General features: G+C 38.6%; 2 protein-coding genes across 9 annotated transcripts; one reads left to right on the plus strand and one right to left on the minus strand.

Moving 5' to 3' along the window:
- The first annotated feature begins 1,202 nt into the window (after positions 1 to 1,202).
- Atg16 (Autophagy-related 16) lies at positions 1,203 to 16,110 on the plus strand. 8 transcript variants are annotated; one of them, XM_064687845.1, is made up of 11 exons: positions 1,203 to 1,511; positions 1,622 to 1,883; positions 1,941 to 2,103; positions 2,714 to 2,802; positions 3,446 to 3,921; positions 3,984 to 4,126; positions 15,011 to 15,311; positions 15,379 to 15,463; positions 15,525 to 15,668; positions 15,814 to 15,939; positions 15,990 to 16,110. In XM_064687845.1, the coding sequence occupies exons 1-10, from the start codon at positions 1,412 to 1,414 to the stop codon at positions 15,905 to 15,907; spliced, it is 1,857 nt and encodes a 618-aa protein (XP_064543915.1). In that variant the 5' UTR covers positions 1,203 to 1,411; the 3' UTR covers positions 15,908 to 15,939; positions 15,990 to 16,110. The 8 variants fall into 8 exon arrangements, with proteins under 8 accessions (XP_064543915.1, XP_064543916.1, XP_064543914.1 ...); XM_064687846.1 differs by having other exon boundaries at positions 15,998 to 16,110; XM_064687844.1 differs by having other exon boundaries at positions 15,814 to 16,110.
- LOC135432371 (uncharacterized) lies at positions 4,849 to 8,796 on the minus strand. The gene is made up of 8 exons (XM_064688040.1): positions 8,496 to 8,796; positions 8,244 to 8,409; positions 7,443 to 7,618; positions 7,149 to 7,350; positions 6,748 to 6,999; positions 5,743 to 6,677; positions 5,313 to 5,561; positions 4,849 to 5,251 (listed from the first exon to the last, which is right to left on the minus strand). The coding sequence occupies exons 1-8, from the start codon at positions 8,794 to 8,796 to the stop codon at positions 5,082 to 5,084; spliced, it is 2,451 nt and encodes an 816-aa protein (XP_064544110.1). The 3' UTR covers positions 4,849 to 5,081.
- Positions 16,111 to 17,595: the final 1,485 nt, after the last annotated feature.

Consider the following 17,595-nt stretch of genomic DNA (forward strand, 5'->3'; position numbering starts at 1 on the left):
TTTGTTCATGTTGTTTGTGCTATGTGTTGTTGTAGCTACTGCAAATTGCCTCGTAGCATTTAAGTCGAATTATGAAACTCGGTGCAAGCAGGCACCGCAGCACCCCTGCGCTCCACAGCAACCCTGCACACAACAGAAGCACCCATGCAAAACGTCAGGAGCGGGAATGCGCCTAAGGGAAAATACCTGTATTTTAATTAATATTGATTGAACTTGTTTGAGCGGGACAGGTGTGTTTTAATTCAATTGCGTTTAATTTATTTGGAAAATTCGTTATGGTCAAATAAAAATATTTACTACAAAATATGGATATAGAGTGTAAACTATGAGCACACCTTTGTTATCCTTTACGATATTTAGCTTTAAGGACAAATCTCCATTCATTTGAGTTGATTGGTAAACTTTATTAGTTATCAGTTACAACTGTTTACAAGGTTTAACAAGTGTTAACAAATTAAAGTCTTTTCCCGAAGTCAAAAAGAGATAATAATACGTGGAAATGGTCTTAAGGTGTTCATAGTTCACGTACATAGTCCAGTTTTTAAATAAAAGTCTCTTTTTACAAAGAAATAATACACGATTCACAACAAAATCACACCTGGACTGGATATGTAAAATTTCTAATGCAGCCAAGTGCGTAATATTGTTGTTCGCACCTGTTGAAATGAGACAGTTTGATTTGCTATTCCAAAAATACCTATTACAAATATAAATAGTTAAAAAATAAAAATAGTTAAAGCACTGCACTACCGATTTTAAACTAAGATTGTATTTTTAACGGATTATAACAAAATTTCAAAAAAAAAAAACTTCGAATTGTTTATATATATAAAAAGAACAGTTGATCCAACTGTAAGGCAAGTGTATATTATTAAAACGGTAGAATAATTAAGTATAATTTTCTCTGAATAACATAAAATTAAACTTTGTAAGAAAACACATCTTCTTTTCATATACAATAGATATTAATAAATAACGAATTGCTGTGATGCAAGCTGAAAGTCGTATGATTCCCGAATTATATCAAGTTTTTTAAGAAATTCCACCCGGCGGTATTCCCAACCGTCATAAATTATAAATACCGTCAACTTACCCCAAACTCGGTATTTTAAGTATTTTAAAATATTTATCGATTGACAAAATATCGTCCAGCCACCACAGTAAAAACAGCTGTCCAGCAAGATAGCGTACAACAATTATCGTCCGGTCACAACAAATTCTTGCAACAAGAAAGGAAACATTCTCTGATACCGAAAGAAGTAACATTTGAGCACTGCAACGCTTAGATTCTGGAAATTAAATAGGTTTCCGTGGCCATTATAAATATGCCTGCATTCGCATTGTGACGACAACAGCAGCAAGGCGCAATAAAATATTGGGATAAGCTAAAAGTCATTGGAACTGCTGCGAGATGTCCACCGAGGAGTACGTGTGGCGCGACCACGTTGTCCGTAAATTGCGTGAGCGAGACCGCAAGGAGTGTGAAACCTTTAAGGAGATCATAGTGCAAAGTGAGAAACATACGTATACATATATGGTGTAGCTAGAGCATGTTCTGACTGCGCCCAGATCTTAATTTACGTCTTATACTTATTAACACCTTTTCTCTTTCCAATCATAGACAACCGGCTTATAGATCATGTTGCGCAGCTCAAATCGGACAACCTGAAATTGTCTGTAGAGAACGAGCAACTGCGAAATGCTGTGTCAACAGGTGGCACCGGCCCTAATGTGGCCATAGCTACGCTGGAGAAGAAGCTGCTGGCGCAACAAGAGGAACTTACGGACCTGCACAAGCGGAAGGGTGAACACTCCCAAATGATTGTCGACTTAAATCTGAAAGTAGAGCAGCAAAAGGAGCTTATTGCCGAAAGGGAGCACAGGTGAGTGAAGCATACCAATCGATGCGTCCATTTAACTTACCCCTGCTGTATTTTCAGTCTCTACGAACAACAAACTGCCAACAATCGTTTACGGGCCGAGGTGCAGCTGCTACACTCTAGTTTGGAAGAACTTAAAAAACTGAATACAACATTGCTCGATGAGCACACGGCGCTACAGCTGGCATTCAGTTCCCTCGAGGATAAGATGCGCAACGTACAGGTCAGTAGGTGTATGGTCATTCCAGGTACGCCTGATTAACGGGTGTCATCGTTGTAGCATTGCTAACAAATTCTATACATTATTTTTTTAAACATTTAAGTATTGTTAGTTTTCAAGGATTGTAACTTTTTCCAAATTATCTCATTTATATTATAAATTGTATGTCATTATTATTGCCTAGTCGCTATTTGAAGAAATTCGGTAAGTAGTTAATATATGTGTGTATATAATAGCAAAGAATATGTGTGTGGATCAAATAGTCAGATATTTTTGAATAGTTATGATAATTATGTACACATCAATCCACATAAAATTTACTGAATTTGAAATGGAGAAACAAGACTAGCCTGTCCGTCTGTCTACAAAGATGTGTATTGATATCTGGATTAATTTTTCATATTAAATCTTATATTTTGTGGGCAATAACTACGTCAGCGGAGAGTCGAATCGACTTACTAAATTATAATAATAATATTTCCATTCAATTTGTTCGTTTGATTTCATTTAAATATAGATTCTATTACCAGGCCATATACAGCTGTAATCCTTGCAATCAATAATATTTAAATATTTGTTAATAAATATTTTGATCTTTTCTGTTGACTTACAGGATGAAAATCGGTACTTGTTGGAAAGATTAATGCGCTATAGGGCCAAAGATGCCGATAAACTGAACGAGGAAAACGAAAGTATCATAAGGTAATCAAATAGTAAAGAATGGTTTTTATTATACATTGTGCACTATATTCATATTTCAATTACCGGATCGTGCTTTTGATATAGTAAATTTATCATTTTTATAGAAATGTTGATAAGTATTGGCCAAAACTTGTGATATTTATAGGTTTGGTTCGCATGGGTCCATACCAAATCGGTTGTCATATTAAGAAGTCAATGCGAATTTTAATTTTATAGGGTTATCTATGAAGTTTTGTATGCAAGAATACAACTTTCTACCAATCAAGAGCTCTTCAAGGGGTCAAAGTTGTCTTCTTAAATGCTTATCAAAAAATTATCATCCAAACATCCAAGACAATCTAGGCTCCCAGCTCTGCATTTTGGGGGACAGTTTTGTATCCAGATATATTTTTTTATATTATTGAATAAACAAACTCAAGATTGATGGCATATTGAAATAACTTAGTAAAACTTCGACAGTTAAATAATTCGCAAGCTTGTTCATTGGATCATTTAATTAATTTAACACATTGCTTTATTGAAGGTAAATAATGCTGATTTGTCTAAACCAGACGGGCATTCTTGAATTTAATGATTTTTTTTTTCTTGTTTTGCTTTTATATGGTTCAACATAAAATATGTAACCGATTTCAAAAATATCTAGAAAAAGACTGCCGTCAATTTTCAGAAAACGTTCGGCAAAACTGAAACGTGACCTGGAAGACGCCGTTCGTGAACCCAATTCGGCAATGAACCAGATAGTTCCTGCGACCGGCAGCACCCCGCTGCATCGTAACTCGAGTCCAGCCCAGTTTGTCGGGACTGCTGTGAGTGACGAGGAAATCGATGACGGCTCTATAAACGGCGCCATGGAAGCTTTGGGTCTCAATGATGAGGAATACATTAGTGCAAGATTCACAGCCGGTGAAATTGGACATGATGTGGGACGGGTCGGCCCGAATATGTCCATGGAAACACTGAAGGCGGCAGGCTATCTGGGCCAGCCAAATCCGACCAAAATATTGATGAAGTTCGAAGCCCACGAGAACGAGTCGCATGCGGTACGCTGGAGTCCGGTAGAGCGCATGGTAGCTACGGGCGGCGCGGATAGAAAAGTCAAACTATGGGATATCGGCAAAAGTAATTATTGTGCTGCAGCTGCTTAGGTGTTTTAATTATAAACTGTATACAATTTCAATTAGGTTCTACGGAGCCACGCGCTGTGCTTAGTGGGAGCAGTGCCGGCATCAACTCTGTCGATTTTGACTCGACCGGCGCTTACATTCTGGGTACATCGAACGATTATGGCGCTCGCGTATGGACGGTAATGGATAACCGGTTAAGGGTGAGTGGTAGTTAGATGTAAATGTGAATCATTGAATATAATTAAAACAAAAACGGAAAAACAAAAAACTATTTAAACAAGCCATAAACTATTTAAGGCATGCCTATGAGTAATTGACTTTGCCGACTAATAATGTGCCCGTTCTTATCTTTAACCAAATACAACTGGAAAAGGCTACGATATACAAAACTACAATCTAATCAAATTCATCTAATGTATATATCTTAATATATACTGAAGAGTAGCTATTATATTGAGAACTTCGTAGAGCTTTGTTTGATCGAAAAATACCTAAAAACTTGTTGATACAATTATCAGCAAGTGCATATCAAACTTTTCCAGCTTTTTATTGCAATACTTGTTTACTTGTTCGCCCTTTAACTAATATTCAAATCAAGTGATAGTGCTCTAAGCTAGTGGGCCCGACTAGGACACACCCTGTTAAAATTCAATACATTCGATACATTTCTATAATATTTCTCTCGTAGAATGGGAAGCTTTTTGTATGAGTATTAAAGGTGGATTTATTTAATTTTATTTAACTTATTATATACGAATTTTATTAAAACAGTTATTAAACAAATCAGAAAAATTGACAAGTGTACTAGAAAACAGTCATCTATTTTTCCAAAATTAATAAATTAATATCGTTATTATTGCTACTATTAACTACTGTTATATTTATGTTTTTTGCAAAATTTTACACTAAGCAAATTGTTAAATTTCGAAATATCACTTGTTTATATTTTTAATTTGTTCACTTAAATTAAGCTACGCGTTCCTACGATTTCATATCGAAAATATTGCATCATGTTGCACCGACTCCAGGATTTCTCACAATTCAAAAAGGGGCCCCAATTACATACTAACTACCGCAGTTCGGGCTCCCAAGCTGGGGCCCGGCTGCCAAAGTGGGTATATCATCGAGTCCGCTCGCTGGGTGGGGGTTATCAGATTATTTATCAAATGTGATATTGTTGCAGCCATTGCCCCGGTACTTTGTTGCCGCATTCAGAAAGTGATTAACATATGGCTGGTGGACTTGTCGTCGCCGGTATAAAAATGACCAAATGGCAATAACAATGAACTGGGCCACAAAAAACACGGTGGCAGCAACAATAAAGCCTGTAAAAAAAACACATATAAATCAATAAATAGCTTTAATCTAATATTCCTTTATACGTACCGATGCCATCAAAGCATAAGCCAGGCACTGCGTCATTGACAAAGAGCACATTGTCATAATTATCGTAGTCCCTGACCCGATTTGTCTGCTGCTCCGATTGCTGCTTCTTAGCGAAGCCAAATTTATCGGTTATCTGAATCGATTGCACCAGAAGCAAATCCTCCTGGCTGGGCTTGTTCTTGCCCATGCCAGATTTGGCCTCGCGACTTGTGCGCCACAACTGATGCTGCTGATGACCCACGACATTTGCTATAAGTGTACAAATTGGAACTCTTAAGACTTGATTGCTTTTGAGGATACATAGGGGATATAGGGACAGGAAAGTTTGAATATAAATTTAAAACATATATTCTCGTTTACCATACGAAGAGCGTGTTTATAAATATCGATTTGGAGACAGTTTTTAATATATAATATGATAAGTACGTACATTCTGCAAAGGTCTCGCGCCTCCGCCGGCGTCCATAAGATACTTGTGTCCTAAACTCCGCCGTAATATCGTCCTGTTCGCATTGCACCGGCTCACAGCTGGGCATACAGGGCGTTACTAGAGCACGGAACTGTACGACGTCACTCGATGGGAACTTGAAGGCATCGAAATTCGAAAATAGAATCTTGCCCGACAAAGCGCTTTTGTAGATAGGCCCCATGATTAGGTGATCTGTGGGACAGCCTTGTGAGTCTATGAGCGTTATCTCTGCGTTATCAGCGCCATCCATCGCCACGAGTTCACGTACGAATATTTCATAGGGGCTCTGTGGGTCGGCTATTTCAAAGTTGAGAGCTAGCTGATCGCCCACCTCTGCGGAGCGCATCATATCGGAACCGTCTCTCGAAGTGATTCTCATTAATACATTGGGCGAATCGACGATAACCTCCTCGGAGAGCGCTGTCTCCACATCGCCCTTCACGCCCAGGTCAACATCATTTGTCACCGACTTGTTGGTCAGATCATATTGACAGGTAACTGCCAGGCCGAGATCTGAAGACGTGACTATGGTGTCGTGGTGCTGAATGACCACATCGTTCATGTAGCGACCCGAACCACTTTGACGCACATTGCACTCGAGATTCTGGTAGCCCATGCGTATCTCAAAGTCCAACGAACCGCTCACGTCCACGGCACAAGATTTGGGCGCGCCCTTGGCGTAGACCTTGCCATCGAAGAGCTTCGATGTGCGTATGCGAGCGACCATGTCTCCGGCGCCGCATTCGATGGTCACATTATAGCAGGATGACAGCTCATAGGTAGACGCCTCAGGCACCTCCAAATAGGGATCTTGCACGTCCGAAAGCGTTGCCCGACTGTGGTGCGAGAGTCGACAGACCATGTCGCCGGTGTCCCCGTAATCATACGAATGGCATCTGGAAAGTCAGGAGTTTTGATAAATACCTTTAGTAAATTATTCCAATTAAGCTTTGATTGTCTTCTTACCTGTATGGCGAATTGAGACACAGGTCGCGGCACTCGTCAACGCTGCCAACATCTTGATATACCGAGTCCACAGTTTTCAGAATTCTGCCCGGCAAGCGCTTGAATTCACAGAGTTTATTTGGTTCCTCCGCACAATTGTTTTCCAAATATTCTGTGCCGACATGCGCCTGGAAGGAGTTCGAACCCGCCAACGTAAAGCGGTCCATTTCGGCCAGCTCACAAGTATTTGAATCGCGATAATAGTTTGCCGACCTGGAATAAATATTTTGCTAGATATATATTTTTCTTGCCACAATAAAAACACGAACTAAATTCTCTACTCTGCCCCGTTTCTCCAGCTAGATCAGAGAGTATCTAATAATTTAACTACTCGCAATAAAAACGCTCTTAATTTGAATCACCTGCATATGAATTCAGTTTCTCCGAGACACAGCTCGAGGCAATCACGACGAGAGGTGACCGAAATGACCCGTTTTGCATGTCCATCCAGTCTGTAGTTTTGGACGCGATCAATGCACCAAGCTCTGGCACACGGGCGCACTCCCAAGCAGGTTTTTTGTGCATATATCGTAAAAACTGGAAATTGTGATTTTGTCAGGGCACCTAAAAGAATGGAACCATTAATGAACCCCATTAAACTTAACCGATTTAAGAGTTAAACATATGTTAAGTGTCACTTTTTGACCTCAACTTACCTGGCAAAATATCAGCATTAGATGAAAATAGAACACAAAGTCCTGTCTCATAGTTGACGGCCTGACATGTTTCATTGCTCTGACAAGATTCCAAACAGTCTGTGAGCATCAAGGTGCCGGGTAATGAGTCCAGCAGTCTTCCCGGCGCTGAGAAAACATAACTGTAAATGACATTAAATTACAATGATAATAAGTCATAATGAATAAATCATATATGTTGCCCTAAGATCGTGAACACTTGAGAAAAGTAGCTGTTATTTTACAGAAGAAACAGCTAACTTCGGCTAACCGAAGACTAAATACGCTTTGTACAAAAACTTTATAGGCAATCAATTGTTCCTTTATAATAAAGTTGTACGATTTGGATGGGACTTTATCGATTTAAGTGTAGATTCTGATGAGGAATATATAGCATATAGTTATAAGCTGTAAAACTTTTTATATAACATGGGCCAAGAATAACCTTCGGCTTAGACATTTCTACATCCATACACTCGCCTGGGAGTCGAACCAGCAACCTTCTTGTTCATGGTTCATTGTATTGGGACAGCTGATCTACCGAGAACTGCAAATAATAACTTCATAACGATTTGGATGAGGCTATATTGACTCAATTGTGGACAAACATTGGCCAAGAATAACCTTTGTCTGGGATTCGAACCAGCAACCTTCTTGCTCACTTGCCCAAATGGTTCTTTGGGACAACTGATCTACCGTGAACTGCAAATAATATCTTCATAACCTAATCTAATAGATTGTATACTTAAGATCTCCAGTTAGATAATCTTTAAGAAATCTTACCCCGTGATAATTTCAAAGCCCAGCAAATCTGGGTCACACTCCTCAACCGAATTGTGATAGTTTGACTGGGTGGCTGGCAAGATGCGCTCAAAGACAATTTCCTCAGCGTTGGGCTGACGGGTCTGTTCGCTGGATAAGGGCATTTGCGCGTCTGCCTGGCTGGCATCTATCGGTAGAAAATGACCAATGTCATGGTTAATCGCTGCATTATCGGGCCGAGGTAGCGGCAGCTACTGTATTGCAGGTATTTACCGTCAACCAATTTGGTCTTTGTTGCCGCAGCCCCTCGCTGCCCCGTGCCATTGGCCACGTACAATGATTGATCATTCTTCTGGCTGGGATCAGCTGCCTTGCTGTCGGTGCTCTTTGTTTTGTCACTTTCAGGCATTGATGCTGCTTGTGCTGGTGGTGCCAGATGAATGACGACTGGTACCAGGTCCGCCAAATTGTCCCTGCCTCCAGCTGGCTGCAGCGTTGCGGCCGCATCTCCTGGCTTTGGGCCCAGGCAGGCGAGGAGGAACAGCAGGAGGAGGAGTGAGTGCGTTGGCCTCATGCTGCGTAATGGTCTTATGCTGCTTTTCATTGGAAATATTTTCCTCGATATGCGTGGACTGTGCACGTTGTCTATTTTTGAGCTCCTCGTACCCGGCACGCTGGAAAACGTTAAGAAAAACAATAGCAAAGGTATTAATTTAATTATGTTTTCGTGCCAGCGTCTCGAGGTGTCGTTTAGTCCGTTCAATTGCTCTGGCGCCCTGCCAGGGGAGATACCATTATGCCCATCTAATTGTATGTAAGTAGTTTTTGTTAATAAGCCTAATAGGCTTATTATGGTCTAATGACCTTTGCGTTTATCTATCTATCTATCAGACAGCCCAGAGGCTCTCCCCCCTCTCTCTCTCTCTCTCATACAATAAAATCTTTAGAAAAACAATCTTTGTTATTTTAAATTAGAGTTGGGCATGCCCAAAGGCAACGCCTAGCCTTTTCATAGCTTAAGTACTATTAATAGTTAACAAGTTAGACACCCTGAATCGACTTAAAAGCATTCTGGCTTTGTTCTATCCACACATTCATACACATTTATGCACGAATGCGCGCCGCAAGCTGTGCACCTTATGCAGAGTCTGTGCTTCTTCTTCTCTTTGCCGCACTCTATGTATGGGAAGTGCATTCTTGGTTAACTTCGGTCTTTATAGTCCGATCCTTATGACGCTTTATGGGTTTAAATATAGCATGCAGAAGTGTGTATATACCAAAGTGCAAGGCTATAACTTAACAAATGAGGTTTCTTCCATATCTAGAGGAATTGAGGCGAGGTACCCTTAAAGTAAAACATTCTTAATCTGTATTTTCATTACGAGAACTAAAAATTTCGGGTTATCTAGCTCTTTAGATTTTGTAGATATGCTTAAAAACCCATTTCTCAAATCGATATTATGATAATGATAGGATATATGAAAGAAAAGAGAATAGTTTATCGCATATTAATTCTCCTGTTTCTAAAAGATAGATTTAAGAATATGACTAAATCGATATAAACTTTTTTGCCAAGTTATATTGTGCCCAAAGTACCTTATAGGTTCGGAAATGCAAGACCTCAACTAGCTCACCTTCTACTCGAACAACTGCCCTTTGTCGTTTTCTATAATGTTTTCTTAGTAAGAAATGCTTTTATATTGATTTAAGTCCAGCCCATTGTTAACTTGGCAAACAATCCCGATGATCGAGAGACGCTACAGTTAAGAAGAAGAAGAAGAAAACACAGTCAACTAACGAGGCTACTGAACTCTTTAGTTGACATCTATGGAATGACACAAACATCTTGAATGCAACATTGACGAGTGACATCTGCTGATTGACAGTTTTCGACGTAGGCCAACTTGAGGATTATAGTATAAGTTTTAATATGTGAGCAGCACAACAGAAGGAACTTTAAGTTGGTGTAGAATGAATAAATAGGATAATAGAGTATAGGTATATATTCTTGATCAGCAAGATCAGGTGAGGAGATCTACTGTTTGTCCATCAGTCTGTCGGTCTGTATGATCACGGTGATCGCAGGGTCTATAGGAGTTTGTCTTTAGATCTATTACAAAATCGATAACTATCGGTTTATAGTATATAGCGAAACCTAACAGAACCAAGACACCCAATTTGATAACTAGACTCTCGTATGGCTTATACAATTCATAATATTAACGTTTTCAGCAATTTGTGGGAGTGCAAGTGGGCGTGACGAAACGATCTTCAAGGGCGGCAGACGGACATTGCACAAAGCTAAAAAGAAAACTCTCAAAGAATAAATATTTGAATACGTTCCTCCCTCTGTCGCAGTCAAAATGGAAATTATGGATTTAGCTGCATGTCGTAAACATGAGATGAAAGCAGACAAGTTTAATATGTTAGTGGGTTTTTGTTACCGCCGCATTTCCCATGCGCGATATTAGCATTTTAATTTATTTGCGTTTCCACACATGACCCTATGTAAATTAGTTACAGGTTCGTAAACAAAGGTAACAGACATTTCTGCATTATAACCCATTTTCAGACAAGTCGAGAAACGAGGTGTTATTATCTGGGATATATTGTTAAGAGTAATCGGTTTTGAGAGAGTTATCTTGTAGTAGAGATCGGTTGTGAATTAAAGATACATAAATATACGGACAGATCGATTAGTCTGCTGATGCTGATCATGCATATATATATTCTAGATGAAGGTTCTTTTAGCTGCAGATGTAGGAGTATAAAAAGTGAAGAAATCTTTAGCTAAATCAAGTTCTGGCAACTTGCTTAAAGCACTTGCTATTTATAGCTAACTCTACTTACATTTGCAGTAGAAATTTGGAGAAAATTGTTTTTGCGGATTATTCTCGAGATATATAGAACCAGATTGATTGGGCGCAGGCGTCCTCCTTTGCTATGCAAGTGCACATTGCGAGCAAATCAAATAAATTGTTAAATATGACAACAGGCTGAGAACCCGCATTGACTTGGCCTAAATAGCATCAAGGCAACTTAGGCCTGGCCAACAGCAGCAACCGCAGCAGCAGCAGCAGCGGCAGCATTTGGTGCTACACATTGCGAGCATGTGACTAAACATATAAGTACGATTTCTTCCTACTTTTTCTATGCATCTATCTGCAGTAACTGCTGCTGCTGCTGCGGCGGCTGCTGCACCACCTTTTCTAACTGGTATTTCTGGATTGACATTTAAACGGTTCTTTTTGCGCACATCTTGAGATAGTCCCGCTGTCCGCGGGCATTGAAATGAGCACATTGACTTAAGCTCTGCCTCCTCCTCCTTATCATGCCGCGATTCCCGCGACAACTTGCTTCCACATCTCGGCTGAATTATTGCTATTGAATTAATGACAACCGCGAAGATCACTCAAACGGTTTCCAATACCAACAACAGCGACAACATTTTGTTCAGCTGGTTATTTAATTGCCCAAAACGAAAAACATACCCGATTGCATTTTCTGCCGCCGCGACCCAATTCCTTAATAAACCTTTTCTCAGCCACAAAAACTGTGCTCATTATCCGCCGGCATTTAAATGGGCCTTTTCGGGCAGACATAACCCAGTTTACTAACAGCCTAATATATTGCAATGAATTATATATTACATGGAAGGATTTCAAGTTCATTTTAATATCAAGGCTGCAAAACGATAAGAATCTGGAATTCTATTTAAGTTTTTACTAAGTACAAACCAAACCTTAAATAAAAAAAAAAAAAAAAAAAATTTTAATCAAAACAAGTTTTTGTTTTCATTTACTTAGTTTAAGTTTAAAAAATGTTTGTGTAAGTTCTAGTCCCAATAAATTGGCTTCCATTTATTGGATTTAACTAACCATATTTGGTAGATGCCAATTTTGGGTAGAGCTCGAAATCTAGCCCGCAATTTCCATATGAAAATATGTATAAATATGCAATATTTTCATTAGAACGGGCATTTCTAAGTAAAATATTAATTTGTTTCATAGAAATTTTTAAAATATAAGCTTAAACGAGGTTAAATCTAAAATCAAGGCTTAAGCAAATAGTTGCACGAACCGAATTTCAAGGCAAACCGAAACACGAGCAATTTTTTTGGAGCCCCGATTAATATAGATACATAACTACACTAAAATTCATTAATCCATAAACAAATAATATTCCCTGCTGGTTTTGGCAAACTTTCCATTTTTAAATCTTTAAAAAAGATCTCAATTACATTCCTTAAAAGAATCTACATTTCGGGACTCTTGCTTCTGATATCCACTTCCTAATTTATGAATAGCATATGCATTTTTAAAATTAAGTAATTAAATAGAAAATAGTATACTAGTTCGTCTCCTATGCCCCTCCCACGTCAGAAGAGACTTAAAGCTTGTAATATATGCTCAAGTCTCAAATATATGCGCTTCAGAGAAAGTGCTTAAATTTGGGGTCACGGATAAATAGCGAATCGAATCTGCAGTAACATAACTGCGAAGGTCAGTTGCAAAACGAGGAACAAAAAAAGCATTTCCAATTTCGAAAATTAAAAGTGTAAAACCTTGCCACAATTTTATTGGCCCTGTTTATGCTGTCGCATAGTGCGACCTTCACGAAAGATCAAGCGAAACTTCCGCCTCCGCAAATGGCAAATAAACAGCTCAATAAACCAAAAAGACATTTTTCCACCTGTTATTCGCACTTGTTGCACCTGACTGCAACTTCCGCTGACTGCCAGAAATAATCCCTTTTAACTATTTTGTGTGTTAGGGCACTTAATTGAAACGTTCTGAAATGCTTTTAAGACCAAGAGCAGCTTTTTAATTTAAAATTTAATTAATTGTTCATAATTTTTAGGCACAACCTACCTTTGCGACACTAAGAACCTTTCTGTCTCATACATGATTTATATATAGTATTTTTTTAGTTTTTACTGAATTTAGCTGACACCGACGCACAACACTTTAAATCATATTAGTTTAAGTAAGAAGTTCGGGTACTGATCCACCTCTTGCACAATTGGAGGACGTACTTGATGACTGAAAGGTTGCCGCAGAACTAAAGACATTTGACCAATGTTATGTTCTTATATTTATAAGTTAAGAGGCCTTTCCGCGCTGCACTTAAAGACAGCCAACGGGCCAACAGTTGCATGCTCATTCGGCATTCCATTCAAGATTGAAGAACCTGGCACTAAACTTAGTTTGAATGTGTGAAAATGTAAGAGAGAGAGTCTATGCTTAAATTCTGACAATACGTCAACCTGTGCCAACTTCTAATCCGAAGTCTCCACGGCAAGAGTGAGAGAGAGAGTAAGAGAGAGCGCAGAGAGAAACGCAACTATTAAACCTGTTGTCTTATTCTGGTTAACTTCCAGCTCCAAGTCTACAGAGCGTGCATTGACCGTTCAGCTTCAGTTGCCGGGTTGATAACATTCCCCTTTATGCTCTTTCGGAGCCCGGTTAAGAGCAGGAGCTGCGCATCACTTGCTATTGCCAAGAAAAACTTGGTCAGGGACATGAACAGGCTATTCTGGTTACCAATACCCACAAAAATTTGCATTGCCATATACATGCATATATATACGTATATGTACATATATTTATGTTTTGGCATGAAACGTGTTACGCACCAAAGTCGACCCCATAAAAAAAAAATATACATCTGTCGATATAATTGATATGTGGACTCAACGAGAGGCTGCAAACTTTGTGATCTCTCACTTTTCAAGTTGTTAATATGAGTTTACCAAAGCAAATGCCTCCAAGGGTATATCTTTGGCATCCAGAAAACTACATATATTGAAGAGTCTGAGATGAAGTCAAAATTCTTAAAGTTAAACAAACTTAACCGCAAAGGTAAATGGCTTTTGGCAATGAATAGCTGCGTTCTGTACGATAACGACCTGATCCTAACCGTAACTCTCTTCCAGTACATTAAAGTGTTGCCACTCTTAACCCTTGTCCACACAGTTTTTATACCCTGAACCCATTAAAAATGGGTAAACAAGGTATAATGTGTTTGTGCAAATTTATGAGAAAGGCAGAAGAAAGCATCTCCGACCCCATAAAGTATATATATATCCTTGATCAGCATCAACAGCCAAGTCGATCTAGCCATATCCGTCTGTCCGTATGTATGAACGCAAGGATCTCAGAACCCATAAGAGCTAGAGACTTGAAATTTTAGCTGTAGGTCCTCCTAGTCCCCGCGCTGATCGAGTTTGTTTTCGATATTCGATAACTTGCCCCGTTTCCAAGTAATCGATAAAAATCGATATTGAAATCCTGTTTTTTGAGAAATTTCGGCAAATAATATGAGCTAGAGTCACCAAACTTGACATGTAGCATCTAGAACAGTATATATATATCAAGTATTTTTCATTTTATATCTATCGCCTGTCGGAAGAAGAGGGTTCAGGGTATCCCCTAGTCGGGAGCTCCCGACTAGAACCTCTTACTTGTTTTATTTACTTTTTGGAGCAAACGCCAGAGACAGAACTGAACAGAACAGAGCTAATTCAATAATTCGTTTCAAGCAGTCGCTTGTTGTTGTCTAAGGTCTGTCTTTACGACAACTTTAATTGCATGCTGTTCTTTGGAAAACTGAGTAATTAGTAAGTGACTCGAGCGTATTACGTACATCTTAGACGTCCCAAAATTTATTGTTCACGAAATATTGTCAACGCGTTGGGTTTATATTGCCCCCCCCCGGGCTGTAACTATGTAATTGCCTGCATATATTTGTTCTTTAACTGAGTTACACTTATCTTCCACACGCTAAAGCACACACTGACGGGTCACAGTGGCAAGGTGATGGCCGCCAAATATGTCCAAGAGCCAATTAAAGTGGTTACCGGAAGTCACGACCGCACTTTAAAGATCTGGGACTTACGCAGCATTGCCTGCATCGAGACCAAGTTTGCCGGCTCCAGTTGCAATGATCTGTGCACAACGGATAGCCTCGGCTCGACAATAATTAGTGGCCATTATGATAAGAAAATCCGCTTCTGGGATATACGAACGGAAAAACAAGCTGATGATGTGCTTATGCCTGCCAAAATCACCTCGCTGGATTTATCAAAGGGTGAGAAGACCTCAAATGATAAAACTAACAAAAACTTAATGTTTGTCTTTAATCTTTATGCCGACAGATTGCAATTACCTGATATGCTCCGTGAGGGATGATACAATAAAACTATTAGACTTACGCAAGAATCAAGTTATATCCACATTTTCGTAAGCTCAATTTCAACTCCAAACTGAATACATTTATAAATAATATACTTTCATGCCACAGAAACGAGCATTTTAAGATCAGCTGTGATTTCGCTCGGGCAGCTTTTAATAATTGCGCTTCAAAGATCGCCTGCGGATCGGCAGACGGGGCAATATATATATGGAATGTGAACGGATTTCTCGAAACCACGCTCAAGGGCCACAGGTGTGTTGTACTCAAAACTAGGCAACAGTCCGTAGAATCGTACTCTACATACCTTTGCATTATTTGTATTCTTTGCCTTTATATCCTATTTTTGGCGTGTTGTCATTTCTAACGCAACTAGTTCTGGTTTCGGTTTCTTTTGCAGCACGGCCGTGAATGCAGTCTGTTGGAGTCCAAACAGCAATTCGCTGGCGTCTGTGGGGAAGAGTAAAAGATGCATCATTTACTCCGACTCGTAGCCCAAAACTGAGAAGCAATTAAATTCATCTAAGTATGTAACTAGCAGCTTTTTTATCATTTAGCTACACTTACTTTTGTCAGGCATATAGTTCCCGATGCCTGTCACCAAGTACAGCAAGTCAGCCTTGTGTCATTGGCTACCACCTCCTTAAAATTATTATATGTATTTTGATGTTATACAATATATATATATATATATGTATCTTGAGTCAGCTTTATACCTATTCAGATTTTTATGTAACCAACTTTTTTACACACACACACACACATTTTGTATGAAATTCTTATTATAGAGTTAACTTTAGATGGTTACTCCTATTTTATATGTTTGTATGTTTTACCCTTTAAATATTTAGTTTTGATTTTTTGTGTATTTAGGTTTTGAACGAATTTAGCAATTAATACATATTTTATTTCAAAACAAAATATTTATTTTATAAACGCGTAACAATTATTTTTTAATTGATTAAAAAAGATGTATAAAATATTTTTTAAACATGTAAATATGAAAATATAAACTACAAAAAACAAACAATATTGTTTCTCTTTTTTTCCTTTTCCAACGTATTTCAGGTGCGCTATAAACATGTCTAGAATAGAGCTCGATGCATGTCTAAGTTTTTTTTTAATCATAAAAACAAATCACAAATTACAGGCAAACGTTTTTTCAAGATAACACGAGTCCTATGAACCTTTTTATACCCTTGCAGAGGATGCTTTAATTATGTCATGAAATGTTTAAAGAATCGAAGAATAGAAGATTTGCGAGCATCACGATTCTCATATATGTAAGTATATGCAAGAGGCAAATGTCTGCTAGGGAATAAAATCTTCGGCGTGCCAAAGATATTCTTACTTTCTAATTTTTTTTACATATTAATTCGGACACCTTATAATCGGTAGATAATCGGTAATCGACTTATCAATATCTATCTATTACATCTTAATTACATCTGAATATTTAGCAAATTGAAATATTAAAGCGTAGAACAGAAAAGTCTGGCTTGGCCAAATGAAAGCGTTAGTAATAATACGCCTCATCTTTTCGGCCTGCCTTTCTTTGGCTAACCAACATTCTTTTATCTAAAACGTAAGAGGCAACAATTTAAATCATCTGCCGTTGGCATGCAGCAGCATTTAAGCAGCCGCAAGAATGCCGAGTCATTATGGCATTAAAAATAATGTTGCCTTCATCGTTATAAATTTGAAGTGCTTAATACCCTGTGCTAGCCGTTAAAATTGGTTAAATAGAGGGTATTGTAAAATTGCATGCAGGCAGTAGTACATATGGCCAAGTTGGGCGGATCGGACCAGTATATCATACAACATGGGAACTTAAGGAACTTAATACCCTGTGATGGCCGTTAAAATTGGATAAATAGAGGGTATTGTAAAGCTGCATGCAGGCAGTAGAAGAAAGAGTTTTTGCACTTTCAAATCTTCTAATATACTATATATATGCTAGGGTAGTTACCCCTTCGTCGTGGAAGAAGCTGATCTTATAGAATTGATTATTTACAAATATTTGGGTATTTGCAAGATAATATAAACATTTGAGCTCTATATAACATTGCCATTTAAATGTAAAGTCGGAGAGCCAAACATAAACGCAATGTCAATGCACCTTAGTGACATTTTAGCCATGAAGGGTTATCGTAAAATTTACAACATTTTCAGCTAACTTCGC

The sequence above is a fragment of the Drosophila montana genome, unplaced genomic scaffold, assembly GCF_035044405.1.
Source record: "Drosophila montana isolate Dmon_TW-CO22-7 unplaced genomic scaffold, ASM3504440v1 contig_3200_1, whole genome shotgun sequence".
NCBI classification, from domain to species: domain Eukaryota; kingdom Metazoa; phylum Arthropoda; class Insecta; order Diptera; family Drosophilidae; genus Drosophila; species Drosophila montana.